Below are 25,836 nucleotides of genomic sequence, written 5' to 3' on the forward strand. Positions count from 1 at the left end.
TGTCGTTAAACACAAGGAATAAATCGAAATCAACAGGAATCAATTATATGCTCAATTAGGTCTCGCAAATTATTAAATCAATACTTCATTATTCTCGCCGAATTAAGAATTTAGCTACTCATAATTAAACTAACAACAATCAAATAAATTAAAGCAAACATAGAAATATAGACAATAAATAAAGGGGTTAGTGCCAAAAAATACATATAGTTTGTCAATTTTGTGGTTTATAACATGACCTTATAATTTGACTAGAAAATACATCAATTTTCAATTTAATCGTGAATTCGCAATTATAACATGACTTTATAGTCTGACCATAAAATACATCAAGTTTCAATTTATTCTCAATTATAACATGACCTTGTAATTAATTTAGTTTTTAGTATGATAATATCAAAGTTTAATATTAAATTTTTTAATTGTCTTTTCATCTCACAATATACTATATATATACATATATATTTGATAAATATACATCTATATGTAAATAATATATAATATTATTTACTTTTTAACATAGTTTCTATTATATATGTACCTAAATTATTTATTGGTCCTAATATTTTATAATTTCATAATTTAAATAAATAAATACTTATTATATATGTAATATATTAATAGAATCTTAAAATCAAATTTATATATATGCATTTGTGTGTTGAATATATATATATATATATATATATATATATATATATATATATATATATATATATATATAGGGAGAGGTTCAAATAAGAACCACTAAATAAAATTAGAACAGAGAACCATTTTAAGCCATTCGATCATCAAGATCTACGGTGGATGCATCATCTTGGTGGATGAATGCAGATCCTGGGTTCGAATCCTGAAGGGAGCAAAATTTTTACTATTATTTTCGGATGCATTAAATTTAATAGCGAATGCATTAATTTATATAGTAGATGCATTGATTTTAATGGTTCTTATGTTCTCACGATAAGTGTGGTTCTCACTATAACCGCACCCTATATATATATATATATATATATATATATATATATATATATATATATAGGGGGCGGTTATTCAATAAACCACCCTTATTTTAAGAATTACGAACCAGCAAAAATGCATGAATTTTATGTATAACACGCATGAATAAACTGTATAAAGGCATGAATTGCGAAAAATATTTTTTTGCTACCTTTGGGATTCGAACTCATGACCATGAATTTATCCAACAAGGTGATGAATCAACCGTAGATTTTGATGATCTAAGGGCTGAAAATGGTTCCTAATTTATATTTTAAGAAGCGTTCTTATTTTAGCCTTCCCCTATATATATATGTGTGTGTGTGTGTGTGTGTGTGTGTGTGTGTGTGTGTGTGTGTGTGTGTGTATTTTTAAACCATCAATATAATATCTTGATATTTATATATAGATATATAATGAAATAATTATTAAAATAATTAATCATCTAACTTAATTTTTATAAAAATTAATCAATCAATTAACAATATTTTATACATAACAATTTAATATGAATACAATAAATATTAATACATCTATGATGAAAAATAATCTAAATAAGGTCATGTTATAATTGAGAATAAATTGAAATTTTGTGTATTTTCTGGTTAGACTATAAAGTCATGTTATAATTACGATTATAAATTGAAAATTGATGTATTTTCTGATCAAATTATAAGATCGTATTATAAACCAGAAAATTGACAAACTATATGTATTTTTCGACAATAATCCCATAAATAAATTGCAAAACAAATAATAAAAAATCACCACTCTTGAAAACTAAAAAAAATCGTCTGCTCCAAAAACTAGTTCCAGCCGCCAAGTATCAAGAAAATAAAAGCAAAAGTAAAACAAGTGAATTCCAATGCTCAAAACGTGTGTCTCTAGGAGTAATAAAACCTAACCTATATATATACTAAAACTAGCGGCTCCTAATTAAACACAACTTAAGGGAATAAAACCCTTAAGTGCCGTCCAACCCAAAAATATGGGCTTCTCGGCCCTTGACAAAACAAAGTCTCAAAATTAATTAAAAACAAGTATTAGGTTTAATTAAATTTAACCAAATGATTTCAAGCTCAATCTCTAAATCTTCTCCAAAATTCACGCCAACATCATCAAATTCACGCCTTTATTGATCTTTCTTCATCCACAAATTTTCAATCACGATCCATGCAATTCCTGCGCCAAAACACCAACGAATTTGGGCAATATCAAATAAAACACACGGTAAATAACTCGAATCTAGACAACTAAATTACACACATCAAATACCGACGCCAAGCTCAATCGAATGATCGATGAGTACGCCACGAAAAATACCCTCAAGAGGGAGATCCATGACGATCGGATCTTGTTCATGAAGACCTCCGACATGATACCGGAGCAGCTAGAACTCCACAAGGAACGGGTGACGGCGATTCTAGCTCGGCAAAGGGGTGGTGGAAACTACTAACTAGCTAGTTTTTTTTTTTTTTTTTTTAACGTAATTTTTAATTATGTCTCTAGTTTTTTTTAATGTAATTTTTAGGTTTTTTAAATTAATGCAATTTTTATTTGAAGTAATTGTGTTATTTAAATTGGTGCAATTTAAATTAAATGAAAAATATAAAAATCAAAACTAATGAAAATAAGTAAGCGAATGAGTAAGCCCAATGTGGGGTGCTTACTCATAAGTGATTCCCCACTCCATTGAGTAAGGAGCTTACTCAATGGATGTGAATGCTCTTTAATAATCCTTAGATATCAACTCGATTCCTAGCCTTAGATTATACACATGATACTTAAATATTTCATTTCAAAAAATGTGGTTTGAAATGTAATTTGTGACGTTGTCTAAACTTCATTTATCAATACATTAAATTTCAAATGTTGATATATTTCTAGAAATACTCTTAAATGCAACAGTATGTAATAATTTTTCGAAGAAACTTCATATACCTCCTACTTCATAATTATAAACATTCAATTATTTGATCAATACAAAGAAACTAGATCTATACAAATGCACGCACTTTTGAAAAGTTTTAGCAAGTTTGGTTGAATGACTTAAATTTGACTATAACAAATCCGCAACCATATGTTTTCTTACATTTTCAGACAAGCTCAGCATCTTTTATGATTTCAACGTGAATACGTGATAGTGTTTTCCTTTATTTATTTAATATTTATCTTTACTCGTATGGAAATTAATGTGACAAAAAACTTCTCATGTTTTCACAAATTAGTTGTGCTCCCACGTTACGCGTGGAACTATCCTGCATGTTATTTTTTGAAAAAAATTAAATTTAAAAATAATTTAAATTTGTCATTATTTAATTTATTGTTTGCCCCGATTATATTTCGATGTTGAATTTACGTCATTTATTTTTCAAATACTTCTCATTTTATTTACAATAGACTGTTATGAAATTTTCAAAACATATTCAAATAATTTAAAATAGGAAAATAAAAATCATGCAACATCATTTTAAAATTCTCCGCATTAGGATTTAGGAGTCCCAATAGTTATGGAATTTTTAGAAACAATTAACAAACAAAGATAAATTATTATTTTTTGAAGGAACAAAGATAAATAATTTAATTTAAATATTAAATGCGGCTATTACTTGGGTTTGTTTAAAGGGGTTAATAAATATCATAACTATTTTCGTTTTCGTATTTTGTATTTGTTTTAAATTTTCTATCTCAAAATTTGCTAAAAAAAATCTATCTCAATATACTTGAACTATGTTACTGATCCGTTTTTTGCATTCGGCGAAGAGTTATGGTAAACTCACTTGGCAACGTGGCATTTAATTTATGATGTGGCTCTAATATTAAACGTCGTGAAAAATTTTGTTAACCTGATATTGCAGTTGGAACAAGATGACATTGTTTTTAGTTTACTAAACGACAAGGCAATTGATCCAAAAAAAAAATTGTTTTCTTTCTCAAAATTATCTCTATCACTTATCTCCTTCACATTTCTCACGCAGAAAACACAAAATTATACATTTTTATGGTGATTCTAGCATCACTCCCAAATCCAAACATTTTTTTTCATCTCATCCACCCCTCCACCCCCTTATCTCCAAATCCCCAATTCCACCCCCTAATTACCCCGTCTTTAAAATTCGAGAGCCGCTAAAATTCAGTCCCAAATACAAGTCCATCAGAAAAAATTCGGCCCGACAACGATGATCAGACCGTAGTTGTTGAAAATTTCAAAATCTCTTATTACTTGCTTGACGCCCCTTTCAAATTCATATACATTTCAAGACGTCTAGGGCCCTTGGTGATGTAGGAGCCCGCATTCTACTGTCCACGTTGCTCACGATGCCACGATCGTGGACAAGGGAAGACACTTATGAAGAAGAGCAAACATAACATCAAGCTATTTGAGTTGTTCGCCGTTGACGAGGGAGGAGATTCTAAAGATGGTGAAACCCTTGTTTGAACCTTAAAGCCCTAAAACAATTAAGGGGAGATTTGAACTAAACTTTGTAAATTAAGTTAAAACGACAACGTTTTATTTAAAAGAAAACGTCTTCGATCGCTTAATCGATTGATTGTGACAAGTCAACTATTCTTGTTGCCAAGTCAACAAGAACTTGGGAGTAAACCAACATTGAATGCAAAAACGAATTAGTAACATAGTTTAGATATTCTAGAGCAGAAAATTTGCAACAAATACTCCCTACGTCCCCAAAATAAGTTCATTTTTGGGGACGGCACGAGTTTTAAGAACAAAATGATAAAGTGTATTGATAGTGAAGAAAAATATGTTATAATTAGTATTGAGAGAGTGGTGAAAAAGTAAAAAAATGTTATAATTATTATTGAGAGTGGTGAAAAAGTGAAAAATAAGAATAAATAAAGTATTATTAGTGGTGGGGTAGTTGTCAAAAAATGGTGAAACCCTTGTTTGAACCTTAAAGCCCTAAAACAATTAAGGGGAGATTTGAACTAAACTTTGTAAATTAAGTTAAAACGACAACGTTTTATTTAAAAGAAAACGTCTTCGTTTGCTTAATCGATTGATTGTGACAAGTCAACTATTCTTGTTGCCAAGTCAACAAGAACTTGGGAGTAAACCAACATTGAATGCAAAAACGAATTAGTAACATAGTTTAGATATTCTAGAGCAGAAAATTTGCAACAAATACTCCCTACGTCCCCAAAATAAGTTCATTTTTGGGGACGGCACGAGTTTTAAGAACAAAATGATAAAGTGTATTGATAGTGAAGAAAAATATGTTATAATTAGTATTGAGAGAGTGGTGAAAAGGTAAAAAAGTGTTATAATTATTATTGAGAGTGGTGAAAAAGTGAAAAATAAGAATAAATAAAGTATTATTAGTGGTGGGGTAGTTGTCAAAAAATGGAAAGAAAGAAAGAAGAACTTATTTCAGGGACGGAAGGAGTATAAAATATGAAAGCAAAAATAGTCAGAGTATTCAGGGACATTAATCTTTTGTTTAAAGTGTATCCATGTGTGCTAGAGAGGCGGATTTTCTCTTCATTAATCTTTTTCTTCGAAAACTTCTCTTCATTATCCAAATAATAATAATAATAATAATAGCCTCTTTATTTATTATCGATTATTAATATTAATGACAATAATATTTTCTTTATCAGGAATATCATTGAATACCTGCAATAAACTACATGTTGCTAATCATTTATGTCTAAGTAGGATTGAAAATTACCAGAAAAAGATATTATAAAACTGAGCTAATAGCGGCCTAGGACAAAATGTACAAAATTAGATCGATTTGACTATTGACCAACTAGCAACTAATGTAAAAGATGCTTCTTTCACGAATCCCAGTCTAAATATATATTTCTAAGTTAGCTAGTTACTTTATATATTTATCTCGAGTATTATTAAAAAAAGGATATACTTGTAGAATGTTTAGGAGAGAATTTTCCTAATCATTATGGCTAAATAAAAAAAAAGAAAAAAAAAGAGAGAACGAATTGAATACTGAAAACGAAATAGTTGAGAAATTGAATATAAATTTATTTGTTAGTTAAAAAAGTCAATGAGTCCAACACAACACGCGCAGTAGCAAATTGAATAAAGTGAAAACGCATAGAAAAGTCTGCGTGCCTTTCATTTTTTCCAACTAAATTTCCCTCTCTCTCTCTCTTACTTATGAGTTATGAGAGAGAAGCGGTCGAGTCCACGAACCAACAAATTTGATCTCGGAATTTTCCTGGGGTTTTAACATCTATCCAATTACTTCTCCCTTGTTGAGATTTATCCGCTTTCTCGCTCCATCAATCATTAGCTTCTGTCGGCTTTCTTTCTGCTTTTCTTGTCTTGATTCTTTTTGCTGCCACTTCCATTTCATTATTCATTTCCTTTCCGAGGGATCGGAGGTTTTTGCTCCAAGATTCGTTTTTTCTTGATCCCTTTATTGACTCATTTCGTCTCTTTGCTGCATTTGTACTATTTACATAGATTTCAGTTTCTAATAAGTTCATTAAATACTTTTCGTGATTTTCCGCAATGTGGTAACCGGTTTTCCGTTATCGAGAAATGAATGCGTATACTCTTTGTTGATCAGAATAATTCTTGATTGATGGTTTCAAGACCGAGACATTGTTTTCCTTTTATTCACTGACGAACTGTAGAAAAGCCCCAACCTATTTTGAGGAAGAGATGAAGTTATTAGTGCGAGTGATCGAAGCAAAAAACATACCGGCGCTCGACCCAAATGGATTCAGCGATCCGTATGTGAAACTGCAATTGGGGAGGCAGAGGTTTAAGAGTAAAGTTGTGAAGAAGAGCTTGAATCCATCGTGGTGTGAGGAGTTCATATTCAAAGTTGATGACTTGAAAGAAGAGCTTCTTATATCTGTTTTGGATGAAGACAAGTACTTCAATGACGATTTCGTTGGGCAGATCAAAGTGCCCATCATTCAGGTTTTGGATGCGAAAGACAAGTCCCTCGGCACTGCCTGGTACACGCTGCAGCCCAAAACCAAGAAGGCCAAGAACAAGGATTGTGGTATTCTATCTTTACTTTCTCTCTATTCCATTGCTTTTCTATGCTATGATTTTAGTTGGACTTCCTATTTTATACTTGATTACTTGTTTTCTATATGAATGAATAGTTCCACGATAGTTGGTTTTTGGTATTCGTCTACCTTATGGAATGAACTGTTTAGCTTATGATCATCGCCACACAAGAATTGATTGTTCTTTTGGTGGTGTGGAAGTCTTGATGTGGCATGTATTCTCCTGATAGATAAATTCTTTGTCCAATTGCAGGTGAGATTCTTCTAACAATTTGTTTCTCACAAAATAACACATTACTTGATGTGCCACCTATGAGTGATCCTGTAACATTGCCGAGAAAGTCTGCTGATATGACAAGTGATCCGCCTTCAAGGTCTTCTCCTCTCAGGGCACCACCATCTCCTATGAGATCAGAAGATGTTGTCCCCCCGAAGGAGGAGAAATGGAATGCATCAACATTAGCTGGTCGGATTGCACAAATTTTCAATAAGAATGTGGATTCAGCTTCTGTGAGTTCCGTTGAACCTAGCGATGCATCTGAGGTATCTGAGGCTGTGGATTCAGTGGTTCCACAGCACAATCCCGAAGAGCAAAATTCATCAGTTGATTTTGATGATATGATGAAAAGTATAGAGATGCGAGATCAAGGAGGTGAAGTTCCAAGTAGCTTACCTGGTGGGGTTGTTCTAGACCAGTTATATGCAATATCGCCTCGGGACTTGAACTCGTTACTCTTTTCACCAGAATCGAACTTTTTGAAATCCTTTGCAGACTTAGAGGGATCTGCAGATCTTGAAATAGGGTCTTGGAAACATGAAAATAATGGCGAGAGCCTAAAAAGAGTGGTTTGTTATACTAAAGCACCGAGTAAACTGATTAAAGCTTTGAAAGCCATAGAGGAGCACACGTATTTGAAAGCTGATGCCAAGGCTTTTGCTGTTTTATCCAGTGTGAGCACTCCAGACGCTCCATATGGGAAAACTTTTAAGGTAGAAGTGCTTTACTGCATTACTCCGGGGCCCGAGCAGCCAACAGGAGAGCAGTCTTCTCGACTGGAAGTGTCTTGGCGAGTGAACTTCTTGCAGAGCACAATTATGAAAGGTATGATTGAAGGTGGAGCAAGACAAGGTATAAAGGATAGCTTTCAACAGTATAACAAGTTGCTGTCTCAAAATGTGAAGCCGCTTGATCTTCAAGATGTAGGTTCCGAGAAAGATCAGCTTTTGGCATCTCTTAAGGTTGAGCGTCAATCTGACTGGAAATTGGCTGTTCAGTACTTCGCTAATTTCACAGTTGTTTCGACCTTTTTGATGGGTTTATATGTGCTCACACATATATGGCTGGCTATGCCTAGCACAATTCAGGGTCTTGAATTTGTTGGGTTAGACTTGCCCGACTCTATTGGTGAGCTAATAGTGTGTGGCGTATTGGTTCTGCAAGGGAAACGGGTTTTGGAGTTTATGTCTCGCTTTATGCAAGCCAGGGTGCAAAAAGGTATCCTAGTACATAATTTGTGCATCGAACAATCGTGTACCATATGTACTAATTGAAGAATCTTCAGTAACAGTAATACTGCATGATGCATCTGAATCCAAATAGTTTGCATACATTCCATAAGGAATATATGAGACAGAAGTGTATAAGTATGCATCATGTGCTTATCTTGGAATTCTTCAAATGTAGTTTGATTTATCATCTTATTTCTATGCCATAGTTTTGGCTCGCAAAGTTGGTCCGTTTATCTTGTATCTCTGATTAACTAATTTGATTCGGTTTTATCACTGGTCATAGGCAGTGATCATGGCATCAAAGCACAGGGGGATGGCTGGCTGCTCACTGTCGCCTTAGTTGAAGGGAGCAATTTGGCAGCTGTTGATTCCAGTGGGTACTCTGATCCTTATGTGGTGTTCACTTGCAACGGAAAGACAAGAACAAGCTCGATAAAGTTTCAGAAATCTAAACCTCATTGGAATGGTATGTTTAGCTTTGTTTTTGTTCGTTTGGTAATTTATCATGTTTCTTGCCAAGATTGAAGAAGTCGGATGGAGTTTTGTATATGAATGTGTTGGAATGGGGTTCCCTCATTGATATTATTAGTTGCTTGCAGAAATTTTTGAATTTGATGCAATGAATGAACCTCCATCTGTTCTGGAAGTGGAAGTTTTTGATTTTGATGGCCCTTTCGATGACGCTACATCACTTGGACGTGCTGAAATAAATTTCCTAAAGTCTAATATTTCGGATCTGTCCGACATCTGGATTCCTTTGCAAGGAAAGCTGGCTCAGGCATGCCAGTCGAAATTACATTTGAGAATCTTCTTGAACAATACTAGGGGTAGCAATGTCTTCAAAGATTATATAACGAAGATGGAGAAGGAAGTGGGCAAGAAGGTAATGACTTCTTTCACAGCTATGGATTCACTTTTAAAAAGGGATAGCACTTCCTTTTGAGCTGGTCAAAACTGCATGCTCTGTTTTGCAGATAAGATTGCGTTCTCCTCAAACAAATTCAGCTTTCCAGAAGCTTTTTGCATTACCTCCTGAGGAGTTCCTCATCAACGACTTTTCTTGTCATTTGAAACGGAAAATGCCTCTCCAGGTATATATGGACTTCTGGTATTTTCCTGTACTCACATAGAATGTAGGTAGGCGTGCTAATTGATGGGATGGAATTGATGACAGTTGGTGCTTAAGTCCTTAATCCTTATTTGAACTATTATATGTTAGTTACTGATGCCTTCTGTTCCTCTGATGGCAGGGCCGTCTATTTCTGTCAGCAAGAATAATCGGGTTTCATGCAGATCTATTTGGTCACAAGACCAAGTTTTTCTTTCTGTGGGAAGATATAGAAGATATTCAAGTCATACCTCCTACACTGTCGTCAATGGGGAGCCCGATCATAATCATCACACTGTGGCCCGGTAAAGGATTTGATGCACGGCATGGAGCAAGGACACAGGATCAAGAAGGCAGGCTGAAGTTTCATTTTCATTCTTTTGTATCCTACAATGTTGCACACAGGTATCTTCAAGAATAAATTCGACATAATTTATGCAGTGTCTACCATGGATATAGTGATGCTACCATATATCCTTGTATAATCACTTCTCATTTTGCTAATCTTGTAATGTTACTTTGTTTGCATCTTGTCTGTTTTCAATCTTTCAATACATAATCTCGCCATAATTGATCGTCTATGTCAGAACAATCATGGCTCTGTGGAAGGCAAGGGCCTTGACACCTGAACAGAAGGTGCAGATTGCAGATGAAGAATCTGAAGCTAACACTGCTATTGAAGAGGAGGCCTTAGCCAAAAACCTCGCAGCTACGGACGAGGAAGTTGAGGCTAAAAATCAATCAGTAGACGAAGAATCTGAATCCAAAAGCCTCCGAAGTGAGGAGAGTGGATCTTTCCTAGGAGTTGAGGATGTTAACATGTCTCTGGTTTATTCTTCTATACTCTCTCTTCCGGTGAGTACCTACCTTCTCCACTCCTGTCTCTAAACTTGCAATTGACTTGTGGATTATGACTTGCAGACGAGCTTCTTTATGGAGTTGTTCAGAGGGAGTGAAATCGACAGAAGGGTGATGGAGAGAACTGGATGCCTCAACTATTCTCACAGCCCTTGGGATTCTGAGAAGACGGACGTGTATCAGAGACAACTTTATTACAAATTTGATAAACGAATATCCCGCTATAGAGGAGAAGTGACTAGCACTCAGCAAAAATCCCGCCTCTCTGGCAAACAAGGGTGGCTCATAGAGGAGATCATGACTCTCCACGGAATTCCACTTGGTGACTATTTCACGGTAAAGCACACATACACACTCTCAACTGTTTCCTGCTCTTGTCCCACTCTAACATGCTCGACTCCTTTGCAGCTTCACTTGAGGTACCAGGTTGAAGATTTACCTTCAAGATCCGTAGGCTGCAGTGTTCAAGTATACTTTGGGATCGCGTGGTTGAAATACTCAAAGCATCAGAAACGGATCACCAAAAACATCGTCTCAAATCTGCAGGAACGCCTCAAGGTCATGTTCAGTGTGCTGGAGAAGGAATATGTTTCAGGGACATAGAGATTTCAGATTGACATTGCCACTGCCATTGCCAATGATTGGAGACGGGGACGACTTAGCTGGCTTCTCGGTTCCGACTGACTGTATATACGTTGACCAACTTTGACTGCATTCGACCAACATCTGACTGTCAGCAACTGGAACATGACCCTTTTTTGGGTCCGGTTTCGCTAATTTGATGCAACTGTATGTGATTTGTTGTATTATCACGCCGTGTAATGTTTATCTCTAATCATTTTTGTGTCAAATTGTTGTAATGCAAGATTTTTGAATGTATTCTTTTATAGCTATTCACGTCAACTCTTAGAAATTTATATTACCAATCTTCTGCATGAGTTTCTTTAGTATAGTTTGTAGATTGTTAAACGATATCAGCGTATATAGCTGATTTTAAATCTCAAAACTCAAGTCAATCCGGACTTGTTTTTTAAATTTCTATATTTGTAATGAAATCGAATACTACTCGATCAAATAGTACTGTCTATTTTGATTCGTATTTCTTTTTTAGTGGTCTCATTATTTGGATAGGTAAAAGTTTTTTCATTTATTCACATTTTCACTTTTTCATCTATCATACATAACACTAAACACTACTCCCTCCATCCCTCGAACATCTTTATAAAGAGAGAATGACACGTATTTTAATTTAGTTGTGTATTTAAAAAGTGGAGAATGAGTATCACAAAAAGTGAAAATTATAAAGATAAAAGTTGGTGGAATTGTTTTGTTGAAAAATATGTTAGAAAGATATTTTGAGGACGAACTAAAATGGAAAGAGGGGGAGTGAGTAGTTTATTAAATTTGGTGCCCAAAAGTTTTATTTCGAGATAGTCGGATGGAGGGAGCAGTTGTTTACATATTTGTTGAATAGTAGTAAAACAATATCGAGGAATGTTTTCTGGAATTTCATTTTTGTAAGAGCACATCTCATTTTAATGGGCTTCAATGATATGGGCTGAATAAGGGCGGCCCAAATATGAAATTTGCTTCCTTACCCTCAATTCATTCAATCACTCATTCTCCTTGAGCTACTTGTCGATCTGCATCTCCCTCTTTTCCACGCTCGATATTCGATCTCCAGTAGTCCCACTCCCCAATTTCTAGGGCTCATTAACATCCATACATACAAGGACAAGCAAATTTCTCTCAGGTAGGGCTACATATTTCCTTTTCGTTTTCCTGAGAGAGAGAGAATTGAAGAAGGAATCATCGCGCAACCAACTTACAGAACTTTACTGCCTCTTTTTTATTTTTATTTTCCTTTTTGGATTTGTTAGACATTTTGTTAAAGTCGTTGCTCCCCCGCATTAAGCGAGTGGCTAGGTTTAGTCGAGTACTGGTTAACTGATGTCTATCTCAGGAATTTCAAATATTTACCATGTTCTTAATAATTTGTTATCTTAAAAGTGGTTGGGATTCGACTCGTGTTGCTCGTACTTCTTATTCGAATATAGTGCCAATGTTATTCAAGTTTATGACGCACATTAGGACGTTTATGTGTTGTAATTTGAGTTTCCATTGCTAGAACTTTGTATCATTGGGAGTTGCGTCTTTGCAGTGGGTTGACATTGAAAAGGGAAGCAAAATCTATTCGTATGTTGAAATCTTGTTTTAGTGTTGGAATGATGGTGCTGGCATGTTGCATCCTTAGTGCCTGACTTAGAGTTGTGAAAAGATTTTCACGAGAAGTTATAGCACTAAGCTATGTATGGAAGAGCGGGTCTTGATCGTTTCAGGAAAGCACAGTCTTCGGAACCTTTTGCAGTCACTGCTACTTCTGCCACTAAAACAGCCATACCACCTGGTTTAGGAGAAGCTGTCCATCCTACAGTAGTTTCCGGTAATCAAGCTCAAGGATCATATCTGCAGAACCAACATCTAAGTTCTCAGAATGTGGTAAAAAGACCTTTCACAACGGATGCACCCCCAACTTCGGTTCCAACTCAGCATGCGACACCGGTTGGAGGGGGACACTCAACTTGGCAGCCTCCTGATTGGGCAATTGAGCCTCGCCCTGGTGTTTATTATCTTGAAGTTTTGAAGGACGGGGAGGTTCTTGATCGGATTAATTTGGATAAGAGGAGGCATATCTTTGGTCGGCAGTTCCATGCTTGTGATTTTGTGCTTGATCATCAGTCTGTCTCACGTCAGCATGCAGCTGTTATTCCACACAAAGATGGCAGGTATGGAATGATCAACTTTCAATGCTCATATACGACAACCTTTCATCTATCTTTTGCAGTGTTCAGTTGTGTTTCTGGTTCTGATGTAAAGAGTAGCTAGTAAAATGTTCCTCGGACCTCCATGCCCTCCCAAAAATATATACTAAACATGCAATTCTTGATTTCCTATACTTGTGTAGAACATGTTTCCCCTTGTTGCTAAAATTCCAATCAAAAGTTTAGATGCACTCTTTTCATTAGACCTATCAAGTTTTTCTGACCTAAGAAGATGAATGTTTTGGTAAATTTTGGTAACCTTCTGTCCATATGCATGATATTGCTAGAAAGTGATAAATAGCTTCTCTGTTTGTGCAATGTTAGTTGGGGTTGATTAGGTTGGTAGCTTAACAATGTCCTTTCGCTTTTCATTGATTTTTTTACATGATTTTGCAACATGTAGCTGTACCGAACTATTTGTATGTTTAGTCATAGATATGGCTTTCTTATATCTTGAAGGAGCTTATGTTATCAGTTGGCACTCTGAAATTTTATAATAATTAAATGCACGTTTTCACTATATTCCCAACATACTCTGAAGTCTGATGGTCTTAATATATGTTTCTTGCAGCATATATGTGATTGACTTGGGCTCTGCGCATGGTACATTTGTTGCTAATGAGCGATTGGCCAAAGACTCCCCTGTGGAGCTAGAGGCTGGGCAGTCTCTGCGGTTTGCTGCTTCCACCAGAACATATGTCTTGAGGAAGAACAATGATGCTCTTTTCCCTCCACCTCCACAACCCTCAGAGATTGATTTGCCACCTCCTCCAGATCCTTCTGATGAAGAAGCAGTTCTAGCCTACAATACATTTATTAACCGTTCTTTGAATGGGTTGGTGACACCCAACACATTATCTAATTCGACAAATTCAAGTAGCTCGTCAGTTAACACGGATGGCAGACAGCTAACTGAGAGAGCATCTAAGAGGATCAGGAGAACAAGAGTGGCATTTAGGGACCAGGTTGGGGGTGAGCTCGTTGAAATTGTTGGATTTTCTGATGGAGCTGATGTGGAGACGGAACCTGGTCCTATGGGTGTGAAAGAAGGAAGTCTCGTTGGGAAGTACGAATCGCTCGTACAGATTACAGTAATACCTAAAGGGAAGGAGCATACCCCTGCGAAGCAAACTACCAGTTCTGAAACAGGTGTGACGGAGAAACTTCAACAAGTCTTGAACAAGGTCAAGGCTCCTGCCAAGAGTGGTGGTATATATGATGATCTTTATGGAGAGTCATTTTCTGTCCAAGTTGGCTCTTCTTGGGCACATAAGCCTGTTGCATCTGGTAGTAGGGAAGCTTCTCCTAGTATAATTGGAGGAAATACATCTGGATCTGAAAGTAATTTAGTCAACAATGATGATGATGACGATGATCTATTTGGCTAAGCAGAATGCTTATTTTTTGAGTTACAATTGTTCTCCTTAAAGAACACTATTTTTATTCCGGAGCAGGTATCTCTCTTTCCATATATGGAATTCACTTGTGTTGTATGGTATCATCTCTTTTATCAATTGTCATGTATTGTGAAGGTTTTCAAAGTTTGTGAGTTACCATACAAGGATTTTGAAGCTGTACAAATTGGAGGTTTCTGAAGGCAAGCGTTGCATGCTAGGTTTTTCGCTTGGTTATTTCTTATTAGCCAAAGGTTGTTCTCATCTTTGGGCTGTTTTACGAGTGTTAATTAAGTAAAGCCAAATAGCCAATTGACCTAGTTACGTGTATGGTCATTTCTTTTGATCTAAATGTGAAACTAAATATAGTTTCAAGGTTAGTTTTTAAAATTAGGCAATGATTTGGCTATGACTGGAGTATAATGCGTGTAAAAATCCTTCCAGACAGTCAGTTTTAGATAATTTATTGCTGAAGTCCTTAAATGCAAATGCAGGTTTTCCTTAAGAAAGAAGAAGAGGCCCGTCCCCTCTTCAGTATCACTGAAAAAGTTAATTGCTTAAATACTCACACACACACATATATATATGTTCCTGATATTAACCCTAACAAGGCCTAGGCACCTACTTATCATGTGTAACTCAAACTCGGCTGCTGTTTGTTACTGTTTTCATTACAAAGTACTGGATTTTTATATCGCAGTGGCAATGTGGCATGGTAGATATTTTCTACAATAATCACTCTCAAGTCATAATATACAACTATAGTGCCCCTCAGCTGAAACTTTTTTATAATTGTCCATGAATGAGATTTGTTGAGGATCTGAGATGGTCCTTCTCAGTGGTTCTGGAGGTAGATTGATCTTGTCATCACCTTCCAAAACCTGTTCAGATTAGGAAATGAGAATATACTTTAACATACCTAGCATGATGTTCAATTTTTGGCAAAGCTCAAACAGCTGGCTCAGAATATAGTCTTTGTGGGCCTGGTAAAGAAGACTAAAACAGAAAATTAGTGGTGTTTGCTAATTTCCTGTTAATGTTCTAAACTGCACTTGTTCAACCTTTGGTTTGAAGACTTACAAATAACATGAATGACTGTCTTAACTGTAGATGATGAAATTATTAATTAGGTTGAAGAATGAGCTTTTCTGATTGCTTCAAAATAGTCTATTGGAACTTACCTGTCCCGTTGGACGTGTTTTAACACCTGCCCCATTGTTCTTTAAAGTAGTTGTTCCCATCTGGTGAGCAGCATCCTCTTCCGTTTCTGTAATCTGTTTATATCTCCTCTTGATGTATTTCCTGCTAGTAGTCCTGTTGCCATTTTCCTCCATGTGTTCCTGCCGCCGCAAGTTCTTCCGTCCTGCACCAGGAGTTCTGAAAGATTTCATGACCGAATGAAACACAGTTTCAGCGCTACGACTGCCAATAATCTGATCAGCTACTCCGTGACAATTGAGATCACCATATCTTATGCGGGTCACCCTGCTGTTGTTGCCTCCTGCTCCCTCATGGGAGTTTGTGTTCACAGTTGGACAGGAGTCTGGAAAGCTTCCAGTGTCAGTTTGGTTCATGTCCACAGTTATTTCATCAAACGTAATGTCAGACAAGTGAAATTCTTCATCAAAGTTGAAGTCATGAGCAGATTGGTCCTGATGTGGAGGTACCGTGTTTTCGGGCTTGTTCAAATCTACAGGTGAAGTCTCTCCTCTACTAGTGATATATATGTCGATAAGGTCTTCGAGTGGCATGGCACCAGTCCTACTTGCTCCTGACATTCTCTGAAAATCATTGAAATCTCGCACTATTTTTTCTAAGTTATCGTCGAGGACTTCATGGTATGCCAACTTACTTGCGTTGTTATTGACAGGCTCCATTTGAATATGCCTTGATAGCAATTCAGATTTTGGGAATCAAAACCCACTGCAAATCAATTGAACTGTGATGTACTATAAATTTTGAAGGTCTGTAATGGTGTTTTAGATGAAGTTTAACTAGCTTTGTTGTATCAATTTATTTCCTGCAAAAACTAAAGTTTGTGTTTCATAACATATATATATATATATATATATATATATATATATATATATATATACAGACATGTATTTCTCGTTTCTGAGAAGAGTACTAATAGTTCTCTTGTACGAAGGCCGATTCGTATTTTGTACATGTGGTTTGTGTGGGCTGAATACCGTACTTACGAAGCTCTAATAATATATTTCGTGAACTTCTTTAATTTTTTGTTTCTGCACATTTTGCATTTGCCCTTAAGACAGCCCAAAAAACAGCTACTGCAAGAAAATGTTAGTTAAAATATCAATGTTACTAAACAGGGAAAATAATAGTAAGAGTGCATTTTTTTGAATGGAAAATGAGAGAAAAAGTATATTTTTATTTATTTTCAATTATATTATGTTTATTATGATGTAAATTTCTTTTCGAGCAGAGTAGAATATTTTTTCGGGCATAATAGAATATTTTTAATGGGACAAGAAAATTACATAAAAGAAGCATCCCAATTAAGCAACAGTGAGTTGAAATATGCTAAACATGAATGCTATGGGAATACCTTTCTCATTTCATAGTGAGGGATTCGGGCAGCGTTTGACAACCCAAAAATATTCTGGTTATTGTTGCCCAATGATTCGAGTATGAGCGTGTTTAGTTAAAGTTAATTTCAGTTTGATTTTAATAAAAATAAAATACAAGTGATGAATAAACTAATGTGAATTTAATTAAATGTGAGGTTGCATGCTATCAACAACTAAATTGCTAGTGTTATTTTTTTTTCCTTTTACCTTTTAAAAAATGATCAATAATAATTTATCGTTTTTTCTCTTGAGGATTTGAACCTCCGATCTATTGGTTGGAGAGGAAGTATCTTACCAATTGAGTTGCTTTTGTTGTCAATTTGCTATTATTTGTTGTAAATTCAAATTTTAAAGCTCGAATTTACAGCCAATACTATTGCTTATTACGAATTTAAGTTTTAAAACTTCAATTCACAACTAATAATATTGTTGGCTGTAAATTTTAAAACTTGAATTCACAACCACACTAACTATTCAATTTTAAATTGAATTTTAAAGTTTTAAAGATTTGAAAATTGAATTCATGATTAGAAATTGTGCTAGTCACGAATTCGAGTTTTAAAATTCGAATTCACAACCAACACTATTTATAGTTGTGAATTCAAACTTTAAAATTCGAATTCACGAGTAAAAATATTACTTAGTTATGAATTGTAGCACAAAAATTTGAATTCACAATTAAAAAATCAGTGAATAATTTTTAAGTTTTTTATATAAAGGATAAAATGGTAAATGTGAGTAACTTTTTTTTTTTATCTTAGTGGATATTTTATCCTTTTAAATTTAAAGTGATTATTTTTAAAATCCACTTATAAAAATGAGTATCGCGTAACATTCAAACTAGCCTAATCGAGTACTTAGTTATGGCATAGACTACTCGATACTTGAAAAGATCGGTACTCGAGTGAAAACCGAGGAAGTAGGTTTGGATATACTTCATTCGTCCCTCAAATAATTTTATATCTTTTTTTTTTTGGGCCGTCTCTCCAAATAATTTCATATCCATTTTGGGACATTAGTCCAACACTAATAATACCTCATTTATTCTTATTTTTCATCTTTTCATCATTTTAAATATTACTCCCTCATTCTCAATTCAATATACCACATTTACTTATTTGGACGTCTCAATTCAATAAGCCACTTTAAAAAATGAAAAGTCAATAGATAACAAATTTACATTATATGATATTGTGGCCCACATATAATTACCTCTCTTCTCATTTAAATTATAATATCTCCATTTCTCTTTCCTATTTTTTTTGACAAATATATTCTAAAAAAAAATTATTTTCTCTCTCATATTTTATTATCAATTATTTGTTTATTAATATTTGTGCCTAAATCTTATAGCCTATTGAATTGGAAAAGTATAACACATCTTCATTGCTGCTGCTAATTATAATAGTACTCCCTCCGTCCCAGACGAAATGTCCTGTTTCCTTTTTGGGCTGTCCCAAACGAAATGTCTTGTTTCCTTTTTTGGCAATACACTCTCTCTCTATATTTAATATTTAAATAATTTCCACCAATCCACTTTATCTACTTTATACACATTTCTTAATCTCCGTGCCGAAAAGAAGTATGTCATTTCGTTTGGGACGGAGGGAGTACTTGTTTTACAGGTTCCAATTTAAAAATACCCGATTTAAAAATACTATTGGGAAATTTTATTAGGGCCTGAAAGAGGATAAAATAGAGAGTTATGGAAGTAAGACGCACCACTTACACAATGACACCGTCGCTTATTTCCATCTTTCCCCCTTAACCCCCCAAAAATCCTTATCATCATCTGCTCTGCTAATTCAAATTTCTTGTTTCTCTATGCCTCTCTCAGTCATTGTCTGAAAAGAAAATCCCAAGACTTCTCCGCCAGTCTTGCTCTTCACCAAGTAAATTAAGGTATTTTTTTCATCTCCTCACATTATGCTATTACAAGTCGTCTCAATTCTAAACAAGAATCACTTTATTGTAACATTTTTTCTGAACGTGCTTCTGCTTTCATGTTCCGTTTGTTGTTAATTAGGGTACATATATTGCTTTGTCACTTTGGTAAATGCTTCAGGAAACTATAGATATCAGGTTTAATTTTTATTATTTCTGTTTCTTCGAATGTATTGTCTGCATATATTAAGTTGGTCAGTTTTAATTTTTCCAAGTAATTTCAATTGATGCAATTGTTCTGTTCTCTCATAGTTTGCTATTCGTGTGTATATACGAAGATATATCATTATTTTAAAATGATGGTGTTTCTTGCAGTATGTGAAGTTGGATTAGATGCCCAAACCAGTATATGCCTTTGGTATCTCCTTTTAATTAGTAGTATATTCGTCTAGAAACTTATTTTTCCGGAATTCCAGAGAAAGAAATTTGCTTCTTTTGCTCCTTCATAGTGTAGAGGATTCTGATTGTCTTGTTTGTTAAAGGGGATGAAGATTACAAGCTGTGCCAGCCTCGCCAGACCAAGTCTTCTGCTCGTGCAGTGCGACTTACCTGCTTTCGCGTTCCATGGACCACAATTAATATCAATCTCGACTCCGTGCATTTCAAGTAATTGTATGAAGAGATGTGGATTGGTAATGAAGATTCATTCCTCTGTTGCTGGCCGAACTCGTTCATCCACCTCCAAAGGTGTATCTTTGTCCAGGGGAGATAAATACAATAGGGAGCAGAATGTAAATCCTTCATTTTACACTCACCCTAGTTTGTTAGAGCTGAAGAATGAAAGGATTGCTAATCGTGCCCGTGTTTATGAGTTCTTGAAGGGTATTGGCATTGTTCCTGATGAGCTCGATGGACTAGAGCTTCCTGTCACCGTTGAGGTCATGAGAGAGCGTGTGGATTTCCTTCACAAGCTAGGTCTTACAGTTGAAGATATTAACAATTACCCTCTTGTTCTTGGCTGCAGTGTGAAGAAAAACATGGTTCCGGTGCTTGATTACCTTGGCAAACTGGGTGTCAGGAAATCTACTTTTACGGAATTCTTGCGCAGGTATCCTCAAGTCCTCCATGCTAGTGTTGTGGTTGACCTTCAACCAGTTGTTAACTATCTTCAGGGCATGGATATTAAGCCTAATGATATTCCTCGAGTCCTGGAGAGATATCCAGAAGTTTTGGGATTCAAACTTGAGGGTACCATGAGTACTTCAGTTGCTTATTTGGTTGGAATTGGAGTAGCCAGGCGTGAGATTGGAGGAGTGTTAACCAGATATCCGGAGATATTGGGTATGCGAGTTGGTCGAGTGATCAAACCTTTTGTGGAGTATTTGGGAAGCTTGGGAATACCTTGCCTAGCTGTTGCTAGGTTGGTTGAGAAGCGGCCTCATATCCTTGGTTTTGGACTTGCTGAGAGGGTGAAACCAAATGTCAAACTGCTTTTAGAGTGTAATGTTAGACAGAAATCACTTGCAAATGTGATTGCTCAATATCCTGAAATTATGGGCATAGACCTGGAAGCAAAGCTTTTCAGTAACCGCAGTTTTCTAAACTCCATCGTGGAAACAAGTCCTGAAGATTTTGGGAGAATCATGGAAAAGATGCCCCAAAGTGTAAGTCTCAGCGAGAAAGCAATCGTGAGACATGTCGATTTCCTAAAGGAATGTGGATTCTCTGTAGAACAAGTGAGGAAGATGGTTGTCGGGTGTCCGCAGTTGTTGGCCTTAAACATTGACATCATGAAGCTAAGCTTTGATTTCTTCAAGTCTGCAATGGGTAGGCCATTGGATGATTTAGTGGCTTTCCCAGCTTACTTCACTTACGGCCTCGATTCCATTGTTAAGCCAAGACATAAGATGATTGCTCGCAAGGGAGTGAAATGTTCACTTGCTTGGCTCCTCAACTGTTCGGATGAGAAATTTGAAGACCGAATGAACTACGACTCAATTGACTTGGAAGAGATGGAGGAAGATTCATCATTTCACCTCGATAGCTTAATGAAACCCAGGGCTCAAGCCTCGGATTCTGACAGCGATATCAACTATGAGTAATGCATGAAAGCCGAGTCTTGCGTGGTTGATGATGCCAATCAAGATGAGTCAAAAGCTGTTGGAGAGCGTTTCCGCATCTTCTAGAGTTATCTTTGATGCAAAGCAGATTACTGGATTTCTATGTCGCAGTGGCCTGCTAGATATTTTGTACAATAATCACTCTCAAGTCACATAATATACAAGTATACCGTGACACTTGGGATCGCCATATCTTATGCGCGTCACCTGCTGTCGTTCCCTCACGGGAGTTTGTGTTCACAGTTAAACAGGATTCTGGAAAGTTTCCAGTGTCATTTCGATTCATGTCCACAGATATTTCATCGAACGTAATGTCAGACAAGTGAAATTCTCCGTCGAAGTTGAAGCCACGAGCAGATTTGTCCTGATGTGGAGAGGTGCCGTGTTTCTGGGCTTGTTTAAGTGTACAGGTGAAGTCTCTCCTCCACTGGTGATAAGGTGGCATGGCACCAGTCCTACTTGTTCCTCACATTCTCTGGAAATCTCGCACTACTTTTTCTATGGTATGCCAACTTACTTGGCTTGTTATTCACAGTCTCCATCTGAATATGCCTTGATAGCAATTCACATTTTTGGGAATCAAAACCCACAGCAAAACAATTCAACTGAGATGTATAAATTTTGAAGGTCTGCAATGGTTGTTTTAGATGAAGTTTAACTAGTTCTGTTGTATCGATTTATTTCCTGCAAAAACTAAAGTTTGTGTTTCATAACATACACATTTTGCATTTGCCCTTAGATACAGCCCCAAAAATAGCTGAAAATAGGTATTGCAAGAAAATGTTAGTGAAATGTGAATGTTTCTAAACCTGGAAAATAATAGTAATGGGACAAGAAAATTGCGAAAAAGAAGCATCCCAATTGAGCAATAGTGAGTTGAAATATGCCAAACATGAATGCTATGGGAATATCTTTCTCAATTATGGTGGTGGTTTGGACTGTTTTGAGAGTGGTGGTACATGATTTTCATGAAAATTTGTGGTGTCCATTCGTTCAAGGGATATCTCTTGCAATAGCCTCATTTATTTCATTGTGAAATGAATTTAATTGGGCTCCCTGTCATATTGGAAGCTCGGAATCATAATGATATTCATCATCTACTTTTGACTACAAATCTCATTATTCTTTTCAGATTCTTTCAATATTGATTTACAAATTATAATGACCAAGATATTGCTCATAACTACAAATTTGGGCCTCGTTATATGTTTGATCTAATTTGGGGTTCTGGATAAAAGATCTAAGAATATATCGATTATTACTTCGATAACATGAGTTCAAATTCAATCGATTATACGAATTATGTAAAACTGCCATTTTTTTATACCTTCTCCAACTCCACAATATGTGCAGAATTGACATATCTATGTGTCAAAATCTATTTGTTGAGTTTTAGATTGAAACGTCGTTGTTCGATCAAACTTGACATATCTATGTGTCAAAATATTATTATTTCATTGAAGGGAGAATGCCACATCAAATTCAAATTGAGGGTATCTAATTTTGCTATAATTACAAAGGTGTCTTAATTGCAACGATTCAAGAATCGTGTCAAAACTGAGTGTAAAATGCATGGTGCGTTATTTGACAATACATTTAATTTTTTATTCACCTACTGAGACATGTATTAATGTTATTCTTGATTTGGAAGGATTAAAGTTGAAGAAAATACAAAATTCGAAACAAAGGAATATTTTGTTGTGTGAAATGCGACATGTGTATCTTAGATTAAAGACGTGTGAGCCCACGTTGCCAATATTTTCAGCACAAGATTGGAAATGTGGTGGCACCAACTCAAACCTCAATTACATCCTACTAAGTGGGATACTCACTACTACCAGATCTTTTCTTTTTCTCCTTTTCTTAAGGAAAAAAACGAGAAGATTTACATTAGAATTTATAATGATTTGGGTTTGAATTAGCTAATTAAAACAATATATATATACAGGGAGTTCAAAAACGAACCATTAAATAAAAGAAGAACGGAGAACCATTTTCAGTTATTCGTCATCAAGATCTACGGTGGATGCATCATTCTTGTTGGATGAATGCAGATCCTGGGTTCGAATCCTGATGGGAGCAATTTTTTTATATTTTTTTGAGTGCATTAATTTTAACAGTGGATACATTAGATTTGATAGTTCTAATGTTCTCACAAATAATATAGTTCTCTCTAGAACAACACCCTATATATATATTTAGCACGATTTTTTTTATTATTTGAGCTATTTTTCGATCCTACACGGTTTTGACCTATATTTTGAGACCTAGGGAATATAAATAATCCCCATAAACATATTGAAAACAACTTTTACCATATTCTACTTTTCCTGAGAACTAAGGGAGACGGAGAACGGAGCCAGAGCAAGAACTGAAGATTCTCGATTTCACTACGGTTTTTATTGTTGAATGTTTTCTTGTTTTATTGAGACTTTGATTCTAGTTCATATGTCTATGTGTGGCTAGAATCCCTTTTTCTCAGGGTTTAGGGAGTAAACATGATTTGAATCTAACTGTTTGATTCAATCAATTGAGATTGTTATTCATTTTTATGTTCTTGTTTATATTGTTTGCTTTGTTGAGTGGCCACCAATTAAGCATAATCATATGTTTTAATTTGATATCGAGAGATGATAATTATTACCTGAACTAAGAACATAGAACACATTTATTTTAATTCTAAAGGGAATTGATATTTGTGAAGACATTAATTCTAGGAACTTTTAGGAGTTGCATGTTAGAAGTGTTATCCGGAGACGGTAGTCTTGTATGTAATCAACGGTTTGTATGCCATGAGAGTGGGTATAGACTAGTTTTGAGATTGCTTTAGGAATCTTCTTGGTGATTGAATTGAACTTGTTAGTTATGAGAATCTATTGAGACATTTGCCTTGGGAAATTATTCTCATATCTGTTACTCTATTTTTCTCAGCTTAGTTTATTTTCTTTCCTGCTATTATTTATTTAGCTTTAAAAACAAAAACTCTCAATTTCGGTTTTTCAGATAGAAGATTATAATCTAGGGTAGACATTGATTTAAATTAATCTCCGTGGATTCGACCTTGTTTGCCATTATACACAATTGCACCCGTACACTTGCGGCGTGTTAATTAAATTAGCGAACAAGTTTTTGGAAAAGCTCCCTGATGATGCATCGATGGTTGTTCATGTTCAACACAAATTCCCATTGAACATGGCGCGAATCAATCTCAACCGTTAGATTAAATAAGATCAATGGCTGAGATTGCTTCTCATTTCTTTGCAAATATTTGTTTCTCCATAAACTCTATGATATATATATATATATATATATATATATATATATATATAGGGGCGCGCTCCAGTGAGACCCCCTATTTTTCGTGTAACGTGAGTACAATGAATAAGACATATAATACTAATGAACAAAACGCATATCTAATGAACAAGATGTATATACTGATGAAAAATAAATTTTAAAAAATTCGTAATGAGTAAGACATATATATTGATGAACAAGGCCGTATATACTGATGAACAATGCAGTATATACTGATGAATAACAAAATTTAAAATATTCTGCTCCCTCCAGGATTCGAACCCTGCGAAAAAAAATCACCCTCCAGATACAATATCAGCCATAGGATTGATAAAATAAACGCACCAGATCGTGCCCTAAATCTCACTAAAATTAGGGGGTCTCATTGGAGCGGCCCCCTATATATATATATATATATATATTTAAAAAAAAGCTAACTTAGATCTGATTTTTTTTTTCCTTTGGCGACGAGTTCAATTAATTTGTGATAAGTTTTTTGTTTGTATGAGTGATAAATGTCAAAAAAATTGGTTGCTGCATTTCCTTTGGCGACGAGTTCAATAATTTGTGATAAGTTTTTTGTTTGTATGAGTGATAAATGTCAAAAAAATTGGTTGCTGCATTTCCTTTGGCGACGAGTTCAATTAATTTGTGATAAGTTTTTTGTTTGTATGAGTGATAAATGTCAAAAAAACTGGTTGCTGCATTATTGAAATTGAGCCTTCCATGATTGCAATATTGCCACCATTGTCAATGTCTCACCACATGACGATTCAATTGGGGCCGAAAATGAGATCTTGTCATAATAAGCATCTATATTGCATTTAAATCATTCAAATTGATTTAAATAAATCCATTTAAATTATTCTAGAAGTCTTATAATCATTCATTTGACTTCCAAGATTGATGTACGATATCACAATTATTCGATACTTCCCTTTATATCAACTCATTACGACTATGCATGCATTGTATCTTAAAAAAAATGGAAAGGAAAACTGATAATAACTATGCATTATATTGCAACTTTATTAATCCATACTACTATCACAAAAGAAGATGGAGTCTGTCCTAATTCCTAAGGATTTTATATATACATCATAGCTGATGTGGGATGCATAATTAGTTGATTGACATTTTATTTCACATTAAAATTTTACTAATCACACATATACATTATTATTGTATTTGTTTCACTTTTTTTGCTAGTAATTATACTATCTATGATCAAGGTGCTTTAGAAACAAA

At 35.2% G+C, this 25,836-nt stretch overlaps 3 protein-coding genes across 14 annotated transcripts; all 3 read left to right on the top strand.

Annotated features, from left to right (window-relative positions):
* The first annotated feature begins 6,057 nt into the window (after window positions 1–6,057).
* Window positions 6,058–11,395, top strand: LOC130985943 (C2 and GRAM domain-containing protein At1g03370). Its single transcript, XM_057909136.1, has 9 exons — window positions 6,058–6,995; window positions 7,259–8,500; window positions 8,798–8,980; window positions 9,114–9,397; window positions 9,489–9,605; window positions 9,765–10,027; window positions 10,210–10,477; window positions 10,544–10,816; window positions 10,889–11,395. The coding sequence occupies exons 1-9, from the start codon at window positions 6,647–6,649 to the stop codon at window positions 11,081–11,083; spliced, it is 3,174 nt and encodes a 1,057-aa protein (XP_057765119.1). The 5' UTR covers window positions 6,058–6,646; the 3' UTR covers window positions 11,084–11,395.
* Window positions 11,396–11,982: 587 nt separating this feature from the next.
* On the top strand, window positions 11,983–16,730 carry LOC130985944 (protein phosphatase 1 regulatory inhibitor subunit PPP1R8 homolog). Of its 10 annotated transcripts, none has more exons than XR_009089124.1 (5): window positions 12,078–12,233; window positions 12,642–13,266; window positions 13,874–14,756; window positions 14,835–14,950; window positions 16,009–16,730. XR_009089124.1 is itself a non-coding variant. In XM_057909140.1 (3 exons), the coding sequence occupies exons 2-3, from the start codon at window positions 12,788–12,790 to the stop codon at window positions 14,688–14,690; spliced, it is 1,296 nt and encodes a 431-aa protein (XP_057765123.1). In that variant the 5' UTR covers window positions 11,983–12,233; window positions 12,642–12,787; the 3' UTR covers window positions 14,691–14,843. The 10 variants fall into 10 exon arrangements, 3 of the variants coding, with proteins under 3 accessions (XP_057765123.1, XP_057765120.1, XP_057765121.1); XR_009089126.1 differs by having other exon boundaries at window positions 12,099–12,233; window positions 12,609–13,266; XR_009089120.1 differs by having other exon boundaries at window positions 14,835–16,730.
* A 2,264-nt stretch (window positions 16,731–18,994) lies between these two features.
* Window positions 18,995–22,006, top strand: LOC130985945 (transcription termination factor MTERF4, chloroplastic-like). Of its 3 annotated transcripts, XM_057909141.1 has the most exons (3): window positions 18,995–19,189; window positions 19,547–19,589; window positions 19,714–22,006. In XM_057909141.1, the coding sequence occupies exons 2-3, from the start codon at window positions 19,581–19,583 to the stop codon at window positions 21,271–21,273; spliced, it is 1,569 nt and encodes a 522-aa protein (XP_057765124.1). In that variant the 5' UTR covers window positions 18,995–19,189; window positions 19,547–19,580; the 3' UTR covers window positions 21,274–22,006. The 3 variants fall into 3 exon arrangements, with proteins under 3 accessions (XP_057765124.1, XP_057765125.1, XP_057765126.1); XM_057909142.1 differs by lacking the exon at window positions 19,547–19,589 and having other exon boundaries at window positions 18,996–19,189; XM_057909143.1 differs by lacking the exon at window positions 19,547–19,589 and having other exon boundaries at window positions 18,996–19,189; window positions 19,723–22,006.
* The last annotated feature ends 3,830 nt before the right edge of the window (window positions 22,007–25,836 follow it).

The sequence above is a fragment of the Salvia miltiorrhiza genome, chromosome 5 (assembly GCF_028751815.1).
Source record: "Salvia miltiorrhiza cultivar Shanhuang (shh) chromosome 5, IMPLAD_Smil_shh, whole genome shotgun sequence".
NCBI lineage: Eukaryota > Viridiplantae > Streptophyta > Magnoliopsida > Lamiales > Lamiaceae > Salvia > Salvia miltiorrhiza.

Excerpts from the sequence above, each read along its gene's own strand:
- LOC130985943 (XM_057909136.1), top strand. The coding sequence starts at position 6,647 with ATGAAGTTATTAGTGCGAGTGATCGAAGCAAAAAACATACCGGCGCTC. Across the intron at positions 6,996-7,258 it reads GGCCAAGAACAAGGATTGTG|GTGAGATTCTTCTAACAATT; the intron begins GTATTCTATCTT and ends GTCCAATTGCAG. Across the intron at positions 9,606-9,764 it reads AACGGAAAATGCCTCTCCAG|GGCCGTCTATTTCTGTCAGC; the intron begins GTATATATGGAC and ends CTCTGATGGCAG.
- LOC130985944 (XM_057909140.1), top strand. The coding sequence starts at position 12,788 with ATGTATGGAAGAGCGGGTCTTGATCGTTTCAGGAAAGCACAGTCTTCG. Across the intron at positions 13,267-13,873 it reads ATTCCACACAAAGATGGCAG|CATATATGTGATTGACTTGG; the intron begins GTATGGAATGAT and ends TGTTTCTTGCAG.